Source organism: Esox lucius, chromosome 14 (genome assembly GCF_011004845.1).
Source record: "Esox lucius isolate fEsoLuc1 chromosome 14, fEsoLuc1.pri, whole genome shotgun sequence".
Lineage (NCBI taxonomy): Eukaryota > Metazoa > Chordata > Actinopteri > Esociformes > Esocidae > Esox > Esox lucius.
In genome coordinates, this window is record NC_047582.1 from 26,993,960 (window position 1) to 27,011,418 (window position 17,459).

Genomic DNA, 17,459 nt, shown 5'->3' on the forward strand with positions numbered 1-17,459 from the left:
GTTCATACTACTGAGTAATACCAGGAACGCCTTCAGTGATTCAGTAACTCCGTGAGCCAGACAGTTGTGTTTGGGAATGCATTGTTAGATTATTTGCCAGCATCTAATGAAGTCTATACCTTTTACTTTGGTGTATCTGACCGCCATCTGGGAATTCATATTGTGTCCACAGGTTTTGCGGTGGGCTCATCCTCGACGTCAAGCGGAAACTGCCCTTCTTTGCCAGCGACTTCTATGATGCCATTAACATTCAGTCACTGTCCGCCATCTTGTTCATTTACCTCGGCACCGTGACCAATGCCATCACCTTTGGAGGTTTGCTAGGAGACGCTACGGACAACATGCAGGTGAGCTTCCCCCGTTTTCATTTCTGATGACACAATCGGTAGAATTTCTGTGTCTTACGTGAAAGACAAACTGTGTTTGTGAACCTTCCATTCTGGCTCAATGTGTATTATGTTGTTTATCTATGCACAATATATAAGTAGAATCATGATCATAGTTCTATTATAAATATATAAATATATTTGAAAGTGAGTTTTGTTAAATTTTGTTAAACTGAATTGAACTAATGGCATGAACATTGTCCCAGTTTATCACCCTTCTAAAATAGTATGCACTTCCACACTTCCTGACTTTAAAGCACTTGAATTGGTCTAATCATTGGCAATTGGGAGATGATGTGCCTAAACATGGATATTAATATTACCTAACCTGGCTAACTCCTTTGAGCAATTGTTATTCTTTTTTATGGTCAAGTGATATGATAAGGGAAAATTCCTGGCTCTAGTACCATCACGGCAATTCTTAACTTCTTCATCTAAATTGCTCTGCTAATCTAAATTGATCTCCACAGCTCTTTATAGCCTGTCTTGAACAGTACTATAATCTTGCCTGACCTGGGACAAATTGCACTGCCATCTTGGTTTCTCCAAGAACCTGGCTGTCACCTGTGCAACACGCGGCTGTGTGGTGATTCACGCACGCATGCACGGGGACGCGCGTACACACACACACACACACACACACCACAAGCTGCTGGGTGTGAGGAGGCTGGCGTGTGCGGGGAGGGCTGCCCTCAGGGGATTTGGCTCTGGAAATAACCTCAGATCCAGCTTACTCAGCAGGCCTCGTCACTGACCCCATCCCCCGTTCTCCCTGCGTGGGAGAAGTGGAAGGGAATCCCTTGCTGACCTCTGACCTTTCCCAGAAGCCTTAGCTGTCCGAGCCACAGGTGCACAACTTTACGTAATTTCAGGCAGTCCTGCTTGATCCAGCATTACAGCTGTCCCCTCCCCCTTCCCTTCTTCTCTCCCTCCCTCCCAGGCCTGGTGATGGCATGTAAAAGACACCTAGTATAAACAAATAAAAGTGTGAACTTGAACAGGGATGTCTGTGCTGATGGGCCAGTATAACACTTCTGCATGTGTCTGGGGCTCTGTGACGAGGGAAACAGATCTCGATTAATCAGCAGATGGATATCAGGATGTGGCTAGTCTGTAGACAATAACTGCACACTTGACGATTACCAGTTCCCAAACATACACCGAAGCCTAACTCTCAAGTTGAAATTTATTCAGATGATGCCGTCGCTGACCGTGGCTGCGCTGACCAAACCAGTAGTTTGGGACCAGGCTTTATCGACAGTCCTCCACTAGTCACGCCTTAGACCATGTGTAATAGTGGTTTGGAAAGTGGCCCTAACTTTTAAAGTCCTCCAGTCTCCGGTCATCTACGCAATCACCTGATTTGCTCAACAAAAGGCGCATGTCGCTTGGCGGTCACGATGTCGCCATGGCGTTGCACGGGTGGGTCTTTCCATTGCCAAGGAGGGAGGCCAGTGACATCAGAGAGCAACATCAGTCCATGAATGGCTTAGAAAAATAAAATCCTACCCTCAAGTGTCTACATTACTGTATTTCTACGTGGGATTTTGTTTTTCAACAGGAAGTGTTCCAAAATAGCAGTATATTTCACCCCACCAGATGACTAAGCTGTCCATGGTTTAGGGACAAACAAGTCTGTGTGTTTGCGCGCGCGCACATGCAGATGTGTGTCTGTTTTGTTTACCTGCCCCTATGCTTGTCCTTGACCTCCAGGGTGTGTTGGAGAGTTTTCTGGGCACGGCATTGACAGGGGCCATATTCTGTTTGCTGGCTGGCCAGCCTCTCACCATCCTCAGCAGTACAGGTCCGGTACTGGTTTTTGAAAGGCTCCTTTTCAACTTCAGCAAGTGAGTGTCACACTCTCTTTCTCCTGCATGATGAGCACCACATAGTAATACCATGTCTGTCTGTCTGTCTTTCTCACCCCCCCAGTCCTTTGCTTCACTCTTTGCTGCTCTCTCTCTCTCACTCCTTCTACCCCCGTCTCTCAATTAAATGTAAATTAAATTCAGCAAACTGGAAAGTCAGGTTACATTCATTTCTAGGTCTACATTAAATAAGTGCCACTACGTCAACAACGATAATGAAAGTGATCCTGGGGATGGCATTCATCAGAGTAATGGCAAAATAATGGAAGAAGTCGGTTGTAGGTGGCCAGTTTTGACATGAAGAAGTACATTTAGTGGGCCAGTTTTGACCTGAAGAAGTCAATTGTAGTGGGCCTGTTTTGACCTGAAGAAGTCAGTTTTAGTGGGCCAGTTTTGACCCTGAAGAAGTCAGTTGTTGTGGACCAGTTTTGACATGAAGAAGTCAATTGTTGTGGACCAGTTTTGACATGAAACAGCCTCAAGACATTGCATGGGAAACTAGAGGTCTACTGTTGATATATATGCAAATGTATTCACTATACCTAAGATTGTGGCAGGGGCACATTTGGCTGCCAGAACTACACTTTTTAAAAAAGAAATATTTTTACCCGATACAGATTACTTTTTTCTTTTATGCTTTTAAACTATTTGTACTTAGTGATCATTTTAGGAAAGAAAGCTTCTTAGTTCTTGTTATTTCTCAGTGTAATAAAAAGTCTGTCCCACTTTCTCCCCCCACCATTTTCTTTTAAATGACCCGATATGACTGGGGGAATATGTCTGTGAGAGAATTTAGAATGGAAGTAAAACAAATTAGCAATAACGGCCTTTGGGTTGTTTTGTTTTGCTCCAGTATTTGTTTTCAGTGTAGAACTGTTGTGTGGATTAGTGGTACTGGTATGTGGTACTGGCTCAAATCTACAAAGATTCCTTCAAATACCAACTTGAACCTAATTCCCCCCATGTGTCAAGTTCTTCTGGCAAAAGCTGCATATTGCTTCTCTATTTACACAGGTTCTGTTTCCCTCAACAAGTAAATCAAAAATATAAATAATACTTATGACAGACATAAACAATATGAATATAATCTTCAGTCAAAGGTTGTCCATATTGTTTGGTGCTCAAGTATTTGTGTCCGTCTGATTCTCTGGGACAAATAGTCTGATTTATTCACGATAACAAACAAATGCAGCCCTGTTGCCAGGCCGATTGCCCTGACCTCTATGTCCTCGTCTGAATGGGTCACGTGACCCTTGTCCAGACCTGCTCCCACACGGGCCAGAACAGAATGATCTCTCCCTCTTTCCCACACCTTATCAAGTCCCGTCCAAAAGTACTGGCCATGTATAAGCATTACGTTACAGAGAATACTGGAGTGGTTATGTTCCTTTAGAAATAATTCACATTCATTTAATGTGACACTGCGAACAGAGTCTGCCAATGCTTCAGTAACCATGGTGCCACTTCTCTGTACCACCATCTTACCCACTATCCCTCTATAGAGACAATGACTTTGTATCATGGGGTTGTGAATGTGAATTGGCTGGCCATGATAGGGATTAACCAGGGTCATCACTCTCTCTTTCTGTCCCTTTCAGGGACCATGACTTTGACTACCTGGAGTTCCGGCTGTGGATCGGCCTGTGGTCAGCCTTCTTCTGCTTAGTGCTGGTTGCCACGGACGCCAGCTTCCTGGTTCAGTACTTCACGCGTTTCACAGAGGAGGGCTTCTCTGCCCTCATCTCCTTCATCTTCATCTATGACGCCTTCAAGAAGATGCTGAAGCTGGCCCATTACAACCCCATCAACTCCGATTATGACCCCAACTACATCACCACCTACGACTGCCGCTGCCTCCCCCCTCCGGACGACGGTATGCCTTGCCGCGCTCGGCTCGTCGTTCTGTGGTGTTTCTTCACAACATCATTGTCTCCCCAGTGTTGTCATATCGAATTGTACTTATAACCGTCAGTCGCCCAGTGGGCACGGGAAAGTTGAAGATTGTGAAACCTCTCCTCCAAGGCACGTCGCACCGCATCTGAGGAGGGCATTCCCTTGACAAACAACCTCGGTTTAGCTCGCAGGCGCATGCACAGACTTGCTAGGTTGGGGTGTGTCAAGGAAATTCCCGACAAAAAAGCCTCCCCCGCCCATCAACATACACCTCCCCATGGGACCCGAGGACCCATGCCAGGATGTGACACTGTGTAGGCTGCACTAGATGCCTCGGCCCATGCTCATAAAGTACATTGCTTTTTTGTAGTTTAAATCCATCAGGTCGGTGGATGCGGATCGTGGTCTGGTCAGGTGACAACAGGAGTTATCGAAGCTAATGTAGCAGGCCTAAATGAGACCTCCGAACAGGATTCCTCACATTCTGGGTCTGATGTGAGGACAAAAATACTGCTGGGTTTTACTCTTCTGCAGTCTTCGACCGACATAATGAGTATCAAAATGGATTGTCGATATGTGAACATCCGAAAGCAGAAATCGCGTCTATGGTTTTCTTCCATTTCCTGTTAAAATCGGGTGCATCCAGATGTCGCCAGCCGTATGGAGGGTGTGGTGTAGATCCAAGGCCGGTCAACATTGGGTCTCCTGGTTTTTGTGGTGGTGCCTGTTTTTCATGGTTTGTCAAGTTGCTCTCGCAAGCTTGAATCCCACTGCCGTCACTTTTGCCCAGATAACAAGTGTTACGTAATAACTGGCAATATTTAAACTGGATCCGATCACATGGTCCGTATGTGTTCACATAAAGAGGCAGTGTCCGTGCAATTCACCTATCTGGCCCTGTTTAGTGAGTGACTTGTCAGTTTTTCTGTGGTTGTGATGAGAGGTTCTTGTGGCGGAGCCCGACTAGCACTGAAATAAAGCCACCTCGTGCCTGGTCATGTCAACTGTAACCTTGCTCCTTTGGCAGTTCAGACAGGTGTTTGGGACTCAAATTAAAATGCATTAGCTTCCTTAGGTTTTGTGGAGACCTCACTACTGTTGTTTGTTCCCCACCAGGCAATATGACGAGTCACTATAGCGATGCTTCTTCCTGGATGAACGATACTGATCTGGTAACACCTGTCACTAAAATGTCTGAACTGGTTTTGCACTGTTGATGTATAACTGTCCTTTCCTGATTAAAACAACATTACTGTACATGTTTTCTTTAAGGTGATGTTAAGCTATTTAAAATATGGCTTTATTTTCACTTTCTGTACTTGTAGGTTACTCAATCTCCCCAAACAAGTTTTTTATATATGTATTTTTTTAAACAGAATATTGGTTGTCACTAGCACATTTGAACATTATCAAAATATGTCTAAGCATGTTATAAAATGCTCCAACTTTCCAGACTGAACTCAATCTCATTCACACAATGTACTGGGTTTTATTCTGATTTGTCCTGTGTCTGTCTGTCGCTTCCGTAGCCGGTAAATGCCACATGGGCTTCTCTCACTAAGACGCAGTGTCTTGAGTACGGGGGCAAACTGTCGGGTCCATCCTGCGACTTCGTCCCTGACATCACGCTGATATCCTTCATCCTTTTCCTGGGGACCTACACATGCTCCATGTCTCTCAAGAAGTTCAAGTTCAGCCGCTTCTTCCCCACCACTGTGAGTGACTGCCGCTTTTGCCAATCAAGTTTCAGAGTCTTCATTTTACGGCCTTGTACGCCAACCACGTTTCATAGTCTTTGTTTTACTGTCTTGCCGGCCAGTCGGGTTTCAGGATCACAGTTTGGTGGATTTTCCAGAAGGAAAAGGGACGAAAGAAACAAACGTCAAAGCATAGGCCAGGGAACCTGCTGAACAGACAGTGGCAGTACAATGTACGGAGTCGCTTCTATAGGCAGCACTGATTTGGTACGTCTACACCCTGTGTATGGATTGGGAGGAGTGAGGTTTTGGGTTACATCGGCGGAACAAGCCACCTCTCTGGCCCGTTTGTTGTTCGCCGAGAGGCCGCTGTTCCAGGCCTGGGTGCGTTGTGATGCGTCATGTTATGGAGTACACTGCCCCTTAGCCCTTTGTTCACACCTTCTGCTGTAACGTTCCCACGTTAGTCATTGTCAATAAGAGTCTTAACACAAAGGTCAGACTTCACCCGCTGACCCTGTTTACGGCTCTGTAAGGAATGGGATGTTCTGAGTGCGGTTATACAGTGTATATGAGGAATGATGGAGTAGTGTATATGCCCAGTCCGCAAGGCAAGGCCCTCAAGGGCCTCAGCACAGTCCTTATTTAGGGGTATTGGCTAAACGTCACAAAGCCTTGGGTGGTCTTGATGCTATTGTAAAATGGTTACCAATTATAACAGAAAAAAACAGTTCACCAACCCAACACTGCAAAAAATCTTTGCCAATGGAACAAGACAATTGAACTCTTTTTGAGCAGATATTTGCTTAAAATAAGGGAAATAATCTGCCAATGGAACAAGACGAATCACACGATATTCAAGACATATTTTCTAAAAAAAAAAACAAGCGGTATATTCTAGCTTGTTAAGAAAAATGTACCTCATTTTAAGGATGAAAACAAGTTAAATATACCTGATAAAACAGATTAGCGGTGTTTTCGTGTCCTAGAATACAGAGCTAACACCAGTGCATGTATACAATTTAGTCAGTGCCCATGTTTCCTCAGTCCAATCCTCCTCCGTCCTCATTCACATACCGTCGTTACATTAGCGATGTGCTCAGTGTGCTGGTGTTAAGCCTGCCACGAGGCATTTCTTCACCCCGGACTCTTTAGGTACAGTGTAATTAATAAGATCAGCAGTCTGTTTGAATACAGGCCCAGAGCAAGGCTCCGTTTTCCTGGCTCTGTACTCTGCCCAGTTCTCCCAACTCTGCCGGCTGATTAAGACTGTGTACATTTGGATGCCATCATCTACTCTTCTGTGCTAGAATAGGGCGGATGGAGTGGTGGCTGAACTTTGTCAGTAGGTCATGTACTGTAGCGTTCCTCCATCCCAAAGTGAAGAGGAGGTGCTTAGAGCCTGGGGGAGGGACTGAGACGGGTATTTCAGTGAGTCTTGTCAGCGTTTTGGGAACTTACCCTAAATGACATGGAGCAATATGGTAACACTAAATATACAGAATGTACAGTAATGTAAAATCACACTCACTGATGCATCACTGGTCTTGTTGGGTTGGGTGGAACAGTCTGCTCCATGTGATTGACATTCCGTCTCTGGATGTGTTCTGGGACAGGGGTTCTGTGGGTGTTGTTGTGTTGCCTCAGCCAGAAGCAGTGCAACTCAACAGCTGTTTTTTTTTCTTCTTCCATCTAATGCACCGCAGGTGAGGAAACTGATCAGTGACTTCGCCATCATCCTGGCTATTTTGATCTTCTGTGGTGTGGACGCCCTGGTCGGAGTGGACACACCCAAGCTCATTGTGCCAACCGAATTCAAGGTGAAAAACATGGGTTTTAGTTAGCCTCTCAGGTGTTCTTGGGAAAGGCCCTGATGTTAGGGCATGGGTTTACACATGCATGGACTTTAGCAGTGACACTATAAATTCAGGTACCAGGACAGTGTCAAGCACTTCACTCTGGTCCAGAGTTTGATTTGCTATGTTGAATTTGAATATATTCTTTCTCTTGTTGGAACGAATCGAGCGGCGTGTGTATGAATCTGATCTCCACCTGAGCATTGCTGCGTTTCCACCACAGACACAAACTCTTTGTAATCCTTGTTTTTCAATCTTGTGTAATCCTCACCTGCCTATGTACTACAGCCAAGGAGGGAAAACAGACAAGAGTCTGTAAGTCAGACACAGAGCCAGTCACTGGGATGATTACCTGGGTGGAACTCACCTTACTGGGGCTGTCTGGAATGGCCGAGGAAGTCGGCTGGGTTTAGGAGGGCTGAAGTAAGGAGAAGTGGGGGTTGAGGAAGGAAATGGGATGATGGTGGGTGGGGGTGTAGGAAGAGGGTGGACGCGGTAGGTATGTGGGGTGTGGTGGTTGTGGTGGGGGGGGGGTGGGGGCCTGTTGTGTATCAAATAACAAGGTGATTCCAGGACTTCAGGACAACACTAAGAGCCTTATGGTACAGGTAGAGACACAACTTTGTGTGACTGCAGACTCCTTCTAGGTTTCTTTTGACTCTAATGATGGGCTGCACCTCCGTTTAGGTCTCTAAGACCCTCATTCACCCAGCAGCTGCAGACAGAGGGCCTTTTGTTTTCATTAGGTTCATGTTTTAAATGCCGGAAAACGTTTTTTTTAGATTATTATTGTGCTACCCATAATAATAAATACTCCAATGCTGTAATTACATTTTTTCATTGATGTTATTGTAACAAAATAGCATTTCTAGGAACACCCTGCTGGCTTGCCTAACGTAGGCTTGCGTGGTGAGGATTGTGTGGCCTGGCATAAAATAACTGCTCGTTAGGTTCCCGGTTCTTACGTGTGTGACTCAATGAACCTCCCTGCCTCTGGTCCCCAGCCCACCAGCCCCCACCGTGGCTGGTTTGTGCCCCCATTCGGAGGGAACCCTTGGTGGGTGTACCTGGTCTCAGCCCTCCCAGCTCTCCTGGTCACCATCCTGGTGTTCATGGATCAGCAGATCACTGCCGTCATCGTCAACAGGAAGGAACACAAACTGAAGGTTGGGATTGGAGAGGTTGATAGAGAAGGGGCGGGGCAAAGGGAGGGGTGGACGGTTTAGAAGTGGAGGAATGGTGGCCTGCAGGGTCAGAAAGGTAAAGGGGATTAGATAATAATGAGATTTTATCTTAGGATAAGATGAGATGTAGCAGAAGATCAAAGGGTCTAAGGAAAGGGTTTAGAGGGGTGGGTGAGATGGAAACAGTTACTGAAATTAGTTCTGTAGGGTGTTTTGTGTAACTTTGCACAACATATTTACATGTCAACATTGCATTTAATTTCAAATACCCGACAATCAAACGACTACGCTATCTGCTGCCCAGTACTATGTCTACAGGAACTTGTGCTTGCTGACGCCATTCCTTTTCTCTTTGGGTCCTTGCAGAAAGGGGCAGGCTACCACCTAGACCTGTTCTGGGTGGCAGTACTGCTGATCGTATGTTCCTTCATGGGCCTGCCCTGGTACGTGGCTGCCACGGTCATCTCCATCGCCCACATCGACTCTCTGAAGATGGAGACCCAGTGCTCAGCACCTGGGGAGCAGCCTAAGTTCCTCGGTGTCAGGTGTGTGTGTGTGTGTGTGGGGGCAGAGGAATGGGGAAGGGGAAGAATGTCTGAGGCAGAGTCAGTGGAGCCAAGAGAGTTACCGGAGCAGAAACACTCCTGGTCCTTTTACACAAAGCCCACAAGGGCCTGAGGTTGACTTAGTTTGCCGGTCCCACACAGAGGCCTGTTCTTTTGTATTTTATCGTAAGTGATAAAGGGTTGACAAGGTACTGTGGTTTAGAATGTTGTCTGGGCAGTTTGGGTTTTTGTGTGGTGTTTGATGAACTCTTCCTCCTGTCTTTAGGGAACAGAGAGTGACTGGTATCATGGTCTTCATACTGACTGGCCTGTCTGTCTTCATGGCTCCCATGCTCAAGGTAGCTCTTCAAACACCGGCTCATTCCCTTTAAATCCACCTCCCGTAAAATCTACCTTGATTTACTTTACCAAATAATACAGTATATAATTTTTAGAATAAATGTAGTACTGGTAGTACTTACTTGCAAGTATTTCCATGTGTGTGGCCCCAAAGAGAATTAAACCAATGATCCTGGCATTGCTCAGACCGCCGTGTCACACAGGACCTCTAAATGGCCATTCCCTTTAAATCACGTTTGATCAGGATTAAAGTCCTCCCCATTCAGAGTGGAAAGTCCCGTCTCTCATTCAAACGGTAAATAATGTGAAATATTGTCCTAATCCAATCAGTGAGTGAAGATGTGAAATAAGCTTGGTCATCGTCAGGGTTTAGGCTCAGGATCAGGTTGCAGCTCTGTGGGTCGTTCTCAGGTTTCCAGATCTCTTGTTAATCTGCCCATCAAAAGGTAACCTGTCCTGACTCTGCCTTGGTGGAAACGCTCCTCCCCCTTGTGGACACATTAGGGTAATGCTGCCACTATCTCGGTGACCCTTCGGTTTTTCAGCGTGGTCCCTTCACGTCTCTTAGGTCTCACAAACACGTAGAGTCTTTGAAATAGCAATAATTAGGTGCAGAAGGGTCCCTGTCTAAAGCAGATGCAGGTCGTGCTGACACCCACAACCCCTGGGAAAACCAGAGCATGTGATACCTACAGATACTTGATGTTAGAAACATTGGGAACTTGTAATCACTGGGGTGGATTTAGAGCGTGCAACCTTGTCTAACCTTATTTGTGTTTGTGTGCGTGTGCTTGTGTGTATGTGTTTCTCTTCAGTTCCCACCATATACCGTGTTGTAAAACAAAACACACATTTATACTGCGTAGAAGGTGACTAAGTTGTTTGCAGTCAGAACCGGACAAAAATAAATCTGACATTGCTGATGCACGTTATCTACTTGTTTGTGCTGTTAATAGTGTACTAGAGTTGACATGTCATTTGGCTGACCTCTGATTAGGTCTGATATTCAGGTGATCAAAAATCACAATGATAAGCCCCTAATTAAGGTTCAGAGTCTATTAACTCCCCACTCTGTAACACACACGCACACAAACACACGTGCGCACACACACACATAGATTGTGATTTTACAATACGCGCTCTCAGGACACCGGTATACATAACATTATCAACCTATTGACAAGAAAGTAGATCAGAGTGAAAGTAGCCATCCTTGTGTGTGGGGTCAAAATACATTTGGCTCCTCTTCCAGGCAGGATTATTGCAACCCCATTTGATTTAATCTTCTTAATTATATTGCCCTCATTGTGGAGATATTTTTTCCAGGCCTGTTCCTATTATTTTATAGACATTGCCTAAGGTCCATTAACCTTTTCTTATTTTATTTGTATTCTCTTACTATCCCCGTGTTAATGGATGACTGAAGGAGTTTGGCATCTGTGTCTCATTGCTTCATCCAGCTTTTTCACAGCCTGTCTCCCACTCCTGTTTCCTCTGCCCAGTTCATTCCCATGCCTGTTCTCTATGGTGTGTTCCTCTACATGGGCGTGGCGTCGCTCAACGGTGTCCAGGTGAGTCAGTCTGACCCAAACTTCCTCCGCTGCATACTAGCCTCCTGGTGAATCTCCTGGTGAATCTCCTGGATATCAGCCATACCTATGTATACCTGTCGGGTCAGAAAGCGCTCCGAGGCAAACCGTACAGCTCCAGAAAGAAATGAAGAGACCACTGCAAATTGAACGCTTCTGTTCCTCACTAAAACCTTTTGGAAAGGAAAGGAAAAAAAAGGTGCATTGGCCTCTTAATTCTTTCCGGAGCTGTATGGGTGCCTTCTAGTCATGCGCTCAGTCAGTAATAACGCCCCCCCGCCCCCCCCAATGGATCCTGGCCTCACGTCAGTGCAACCGTGTCTCCCCGCCAGTTCATGGACCGGCTCCAGCTGCTCCTGATGCCGGCCAAGCACCAGCCCGACCTGATCTACCTGCGCCACGTCCCCCAGCGCCGCATCCACCTGTTCACCTTCATACAGGTCCTCTGCCTGGCCCTTCTCTGGGTCCTGAAGTCCACCGTCGCTGCCATCATCTTCCCCGTCATGGTGAGGCGCCCGCCGGCACACAAGTCCAAATGAAGACGGCTTTATCGTTGCACACACAGACACCCGGTCCGGTAAAAGATGAAATGTGCCAGTGATGGACCGGGAATGCACCTGCCATTAGGTTCAGTACAGCAGCGACGCATTCACTCCGTTCATTCAGTTAGGAACCCATGACTAGCAGACGCAAAAAAACAAACATGATTATACTGTCGTGTTAAAAAAACACCACTGGCAGGTAAACGTAACCTAGTTTTAACAAATAAAATGGAAAAATTCTGGTTTCTAAACATTTAATAAAAAATCGACCGAAATGCAATTTCATCGATATGTGACTGTATCTTTCTGTCTCTCCAGATCTTGGCCCTGGTGGCAGTCCGAAAGGGCATGGACTACATCTTCTCCCAGCACGACCTCAGTTACCTGGATGACGTTATCCCAGAGAAAGACAAGAAGAAGAAGGAGGATGAGAAGAGGAAGAAGAAACAGAAGAAAGGAAGTATTGACAGTGAAATCGATTTTGTAAGTAATATTTAGGCTTTATTGGAAGGGGATCGCTCTGATTTGTGGAGTTTTCCTTTTTTTGTGATCCCTGTGACATTTGCGAACGTCTTTGATTTGAGTTCAGTGGAATTAAGTTAACAACTGTGACAAAAGGAAGCAGAATTCTCCCCAAAAAAGAAATATTTTGGTCCATCGCCTCCATCAAACTTGTTGCACCTGCTCATTAGGACCAGCGCATGTTTTCCTTTTCATAAATGTTTACAATATAGACCTTTTTTTTTTATGGCTGTGGAATGGAGTGGAAACTATCATCTGCATGACGGCTTGAGGTTTAAGCACTGAATATTCCTCATCCTAAAACAAAGAAAACCCAAATTAAGCAAATACTGATTCTCATTATTACATACAATGATGTGGGCCTTCACAGATTGTTGTATGAAGAAAGAATCGTATTGATTATATTTGTAGTAGTAGTAGCTGTAGTAGGTAGAAAAATCTGCCCATGGGAGATTACACTAGTAAGAGGTTACAAGCTCCCTTAACTCATAACTTGTCCTCCATCCAAACAGTGCCCCCACTCCTATCCAAAACTACCCCCTTCACCAGAACTCTCCATATTGTGATTACAATTACCAAATGAGAACTGGCTAGCATTTGACCCAGTCAGTGTCTTTTCTTATGCACATACATTCAGTACAGAACTTAACATGTATTTGTGTACAAACTACATTGTAAAATAGTAATTACATAGCGTAAGTGACATTACAAATGACTTGTTTGGTTTTTTATAAAGATACTTTTGGGTAGAGCACCACTGGATGATAGATACTTGGGTCGTGTTCGTTAGGTGACAAGCAAATGAAATGCAACAAAACCGTTGGGGACTACCAGAAACTTGCAAAATGATTTGCTGTTGTGTGGCCTAATGAATTCAACCTAGGTGGTTAGTTGCCAGTAGTTGAATGAGTTGAAGTAGCAGAAAGTATAGCCCTTGTTATTGTCTCTCCTTCCAGCACTCTGAGTACCCCTACAATGACAATATCCCCAGTATTAAAATCTCTATGGATATAATGGAGACGGAGCCCATGTTGGGGGATAAGGCCTTAGACAGTGAGTACAAGACCACCTGGGGTCTCCTGCCTGCCCACAGCTGCACAGGACGTAGAGATTCTTCACACTGCTACTGATAACACACACTAGTACTAGATCCAAAACACATGTCCTAGTGTAAAGAGACGGATTGAGATGCATATCTCCTTCCCAAGCCAGCTCATGTTGCTTCTGTCTGTCTTTGCCTCTCTCGCATGTGTGCTTTTTCTCACGCCCTCTTTTCACTCCCTCTTTTCACTCTCTCTTTTCTGTCTCTTCATATTTAAACACTTGCTTGTCCTTTGTGAGGAACTAACCTCATCTTTGAGCCTTGATTTGAAGCTTGCCTTTTACTTTGCAGACATCCAGCATTAAGCTGCTGCTGATGAGCTTGCTTTTCTAATCCTTTCTCGTTTTTCTTCTGTTTTCAGCTGATTACAAACGCTTGTTTTCTAACGGCTGCTCCTACGGTCAACAATCATGGCTTTGCCGCGCTTTCCTGTTCTGTGGGACCTGGTCTGATCTGGTGTGATAGTTGTGAGACTAACTGGCATAAAACCTGTCAATGTTGTGTGTGTTTGGCCTTGTAGGAGCCCCGTCGTCCTTCCTGGAGCCGCACTCACGATGCTGAGGACTACTTGGCACATGCAACGCTAGCAAGGTAGCTATGAGAGCATCGCTGTTTGCTTGACTTGTTTGACCATGCTGTCTGGGTTTTCAGTCTGTACTGGGACGCCCAGAGCTCTCTGAAACCTCCCCGCGCGTGTTTGTGCAACCAGCCTGAGGAGAGCATTAACGAACGCAGATTTGCTAAAGACCCGGAGAAAGTCGACTCTGCCATTCTTTACATCTGTATGCTCACAGCGTGACTGTGTTCTGACAATGAATCACGTCGTAGAGTAGCATTTATCGTAGAGTACTGCTGGTCTTTTAATGCTGTGACTGTGCTTGCCCTCCCCCCTCTCTTACAGTCTGAATCCGTTTAGAAAATCTGTGCCTCAGATAAGGATAGACATGCAGCCAGAGGACAAGGGCTTCTTCTGGAAAAAACAGGCTCCAGGCTCTGAAACATCCCTCTAGTCTAACCTTGTTCACACAACCCAACAGAACCAAAGCATTACTCAACCCAAAACAGAGATGTTTGATGTTGCACCTTATTCCCTTGTGTGCTGTTTTGGTCAAACATAAGGCACTATGTAGGGAATAACTTTCAGATGTAACCAAAGACTACTACTGTAGCCTCTTTCATTCAGTATAACTGTTTTTTTAGTTATTTAAAATATCCTGCTGAAGTACACATTTTAAATGTAAGTTAACATTATTCTTCTCTCTGAGAAGTATCTGGGGTACCCTTGGGAAAGGTTAATATGTGTCGGGGGTTCTTTAGACAGTTCTTCATTTGCTGTAGAGTTCATGCTCTGTACCAAGTACAACTTTGTGAAGTTCTTCGTGAGCCAGTTATTGCTTATTTGTGGTTGTGGTATGAATGATTTACTAAGTCACAAACTAATGCAGTGCTTTATGTGTTCATAATACATGGCTGTTAGGTCATTAAGTCAAACACACTTTATTATGCAAATCTTATGGAGCTGTGAAATTACAGACTTTACAGAATTATAGACTTCATTCGGTTCTATGCCAGCTGGAACAAACTTTAAAATACTATGATGTTTTAATGTCCTGCTCCCCACCATAGGCCCATACTGTTCTGATTCTTGTACATTATGTTCTTCCGTCCTTTAATTTACCCCTTCACACTGGTATGGTATTGCCATATTTATTAAATCTCGATCTATGCACAATTATGTATGCTCTTAAACCAAAATGTTGGTTTTGCTTGTTTTGTTCTCAGTCAAAAACTGAGCAGCTTTTCTTATTAAATTGTAATCAGTAATGTATGCTGCCAGGATAGGGTCAATTTCAATCATTTATTTTAAATTCCAGTTAAATTCTTGAAATTGCTTGTGAAATTGTGAGGGAAAATTTTTTTAATCAGATTTCCAACAATCGTCAGGTTAAGGTTTTAAAATTGAACTGTTTAGACAATTCAACAGTATTTACAGCAGGAGGGAGTTGACGTGGAATTACATTTGTGCAATTAACCCCAATCCTGATCTGTTGTTCCTATTAGCTTTAAAATGAGACAGAAGGACTCCAACTGCAATTATCTGTAGTATGGATTGAAATATATGAATATACTTGTATTTGTAGCTCTACCTCTCTGACTTAATTTAGGTGCAGACATTTTAACTACAGTATGATGAATTTATTATTATTATGCAATGATCTGTCATTTGTAATAGTGAATTATTTAATGTTAAGTAGTGCCCAGCATAGGCTCTCTTCACTTTCAGAGTTCCTTTTGCTCTGACTAGTTCTTTAAATTGTATTTTGTATATTGAAAGGAAAATGCAATGACAGTGACGTATATTATATCACTGTGAGATTTTAATTGCGGTAATAATGAATTACTTATCAATCGTTAATGGTGACATTGTTTTTACATTTGTCAGTGGGGCAACATTTGTATTACCTTTTTTAATTAATGGATATTTAGTAAGTTTTGTTTTTGTAATTACGAAATGATATTAAACTGATTATGATCTGATAAAATAATGAAAAATAAGTAATAATTAGTCAATGCAGTGATGAAATGTCTTGCATTTCTGCAAAACAAATGCTGTGTAATGACTTTTCACTAAGTTCCATACTGACTGCAGGTAGTTCCACAACCATTCAACAATACATGTCGTCCATCAGCTAGCTCTCTATTCAACATTTGTCTCATTATGTACAGTTTACAAATTGAGGCTTAAATTATTTACTTATTTAAAATAAATCCTGTACTGGAATTCATCTACATGCTGTAACGTGGTGAAGATTTGGGTTAAACTGTCTTATTGATCACTGGGTTTGTAAATTATAAAAATCAAACCTATTTAAACATTAATCTCAGCTAGCTTTATTGCATGTTTCCCTTTGATATCTTATGCTGTTATCTACTTGCAACCTTCCAGGTGTGTTTCAAAGCTAATAAAATAGTCCAGTGATAATACTCAAAGATTATATTTGTTTTCATCTTGAGTGGTATGAAGATAAACCCAAGATTGTATTGTAGGTTTATCTAAACGATGAGAGGACTGAGGTGGATGTGGAAATGATGGTACACTTTTAATCCGGGCCATTACTGATGTCATGTTTTCTAACCCAAATACGCACCATCCCATTTTGATCAGTCTTGGGACAAATGGTAATCATGTGTATATCCTGATTACATTTTTTGTATTTTAGATTAGGCTTAGTCCATATGTTGGTGTAAAATGTCTTGATTCATAATGGACTAATTTGTTAAACATCTGTTTGTAATATTGTTGACACATTTCTGAAACAATCTTTTTTTATCTACAAACACAGATCTTATTTCACAGGCACAGGAACTGATATATACAAGACAGATATAAAAAAAAAGTACATTTTAAGAACAACAAAGATTCAATCAATAAAACATGATAAATTAATATTTATCTGATTTATTGTATTTCCTTAATCTGTATAGACATTTTTTAATAAGTGTTTCACTTATAAAATGATTTATTTGGCATATATTTTTTGAAATGATACTATACTGAAAGCAATAAATCACTTAAAATAATTGTGTTAGTCTGTGTGTGTGTGTGTGTGTGTGTGTGTGTGTGTCATCCTCAAAGGTCCTTAAAGTGACATATTTCACCAAACCCTGGTTTCCTTGTATTAAAGCATACTGATAAAGACCGATGCCTACTGCTGGTGGGCAGACACTAATTGATACTCTGCTACCAAAGACATTTATATATTTGGGCTTATATATATAGTTAAATGTGCCATAGCACCTAGAGGGGTCAACTATGGGTAAACACTTTTAACAGAATGAGAATCCTATCATTAAAGTAAGCTGATGAGACCAAAGTGAGCTACTTAAAGACCATTAGGGCAAGCTCAATCTCGT

General features: G+C 43.4%; 1 protein-coding gene across 5 annotated transcripts in view; it reads left to right on the forward strand.

Moving 5' to 3' along the window:
• The window catches only part of slc4a4b (solute carrier family 4 member 4b), a 50,576-nt gene extending 33,791 nt beyond the window's left edge, over positions 1-16,785 (forward strand). For 3 of the 5 annotated variants that reach the window (XM_010899296.4, XM_010899298.4, XM_020053486.2), the window contains 14 exons: positions 173-347; positions 2,100-2,233; positions 3,853-4,127; positions 5,264-5,319; positions 5,677-5,862; positions 7,551-7,664; positions 8,705-8,866; positions 9,251-9,429; positions 9,716-9,788; positions 11,292-11,360; positions 11,711-11,884; positions 12,239-12,403; positions 14,065-14,135; positions 14,446-16,785. In XM_010899296.4, the coding sequence (XP_010897598.1) occupies positions 173-347; positions 2,100-2,233; positions 3,853-4,127; positions 5,264-5,319; positions 5,677-5,862; positions 7,551-7,664; positions 8,705-8,866; positions 9,251-9,429; positions 9,716-9,788; positions 11,292-11,360; positions 11,711-11,884; positions 12,239-12,403; positions 14,065-14,135; positions 14,446-14,554 (1,942 nt within the window). In that variant the 3' untranslated portion in view covers positions 14,555-16,785. Of the gene's footprint in view, positions 1-172; positions 348-2,099; positions 2,234-3,852; positions 4,128-5,263; positions 5,320-5,676; positions 5,863-7,550; positions 7,665-8,704; positions 8,867-9,250; positions 9,430-9,715; positions 9,789-11,291; positions 11,361-11,710; positions 11,885-12,238; positions 12,404-13,398; positions 13,496-14,064; positions 14,136-14,445 lie in introns of all 5 variants that reach the window. The other 2 variants (XM_010899297.4, XM_010899300.4) reach the window with 1 other exon arrangement.
• The last annotated feature ends 674 nt before the right edge of the window (positions 16,786-17,459 follow it).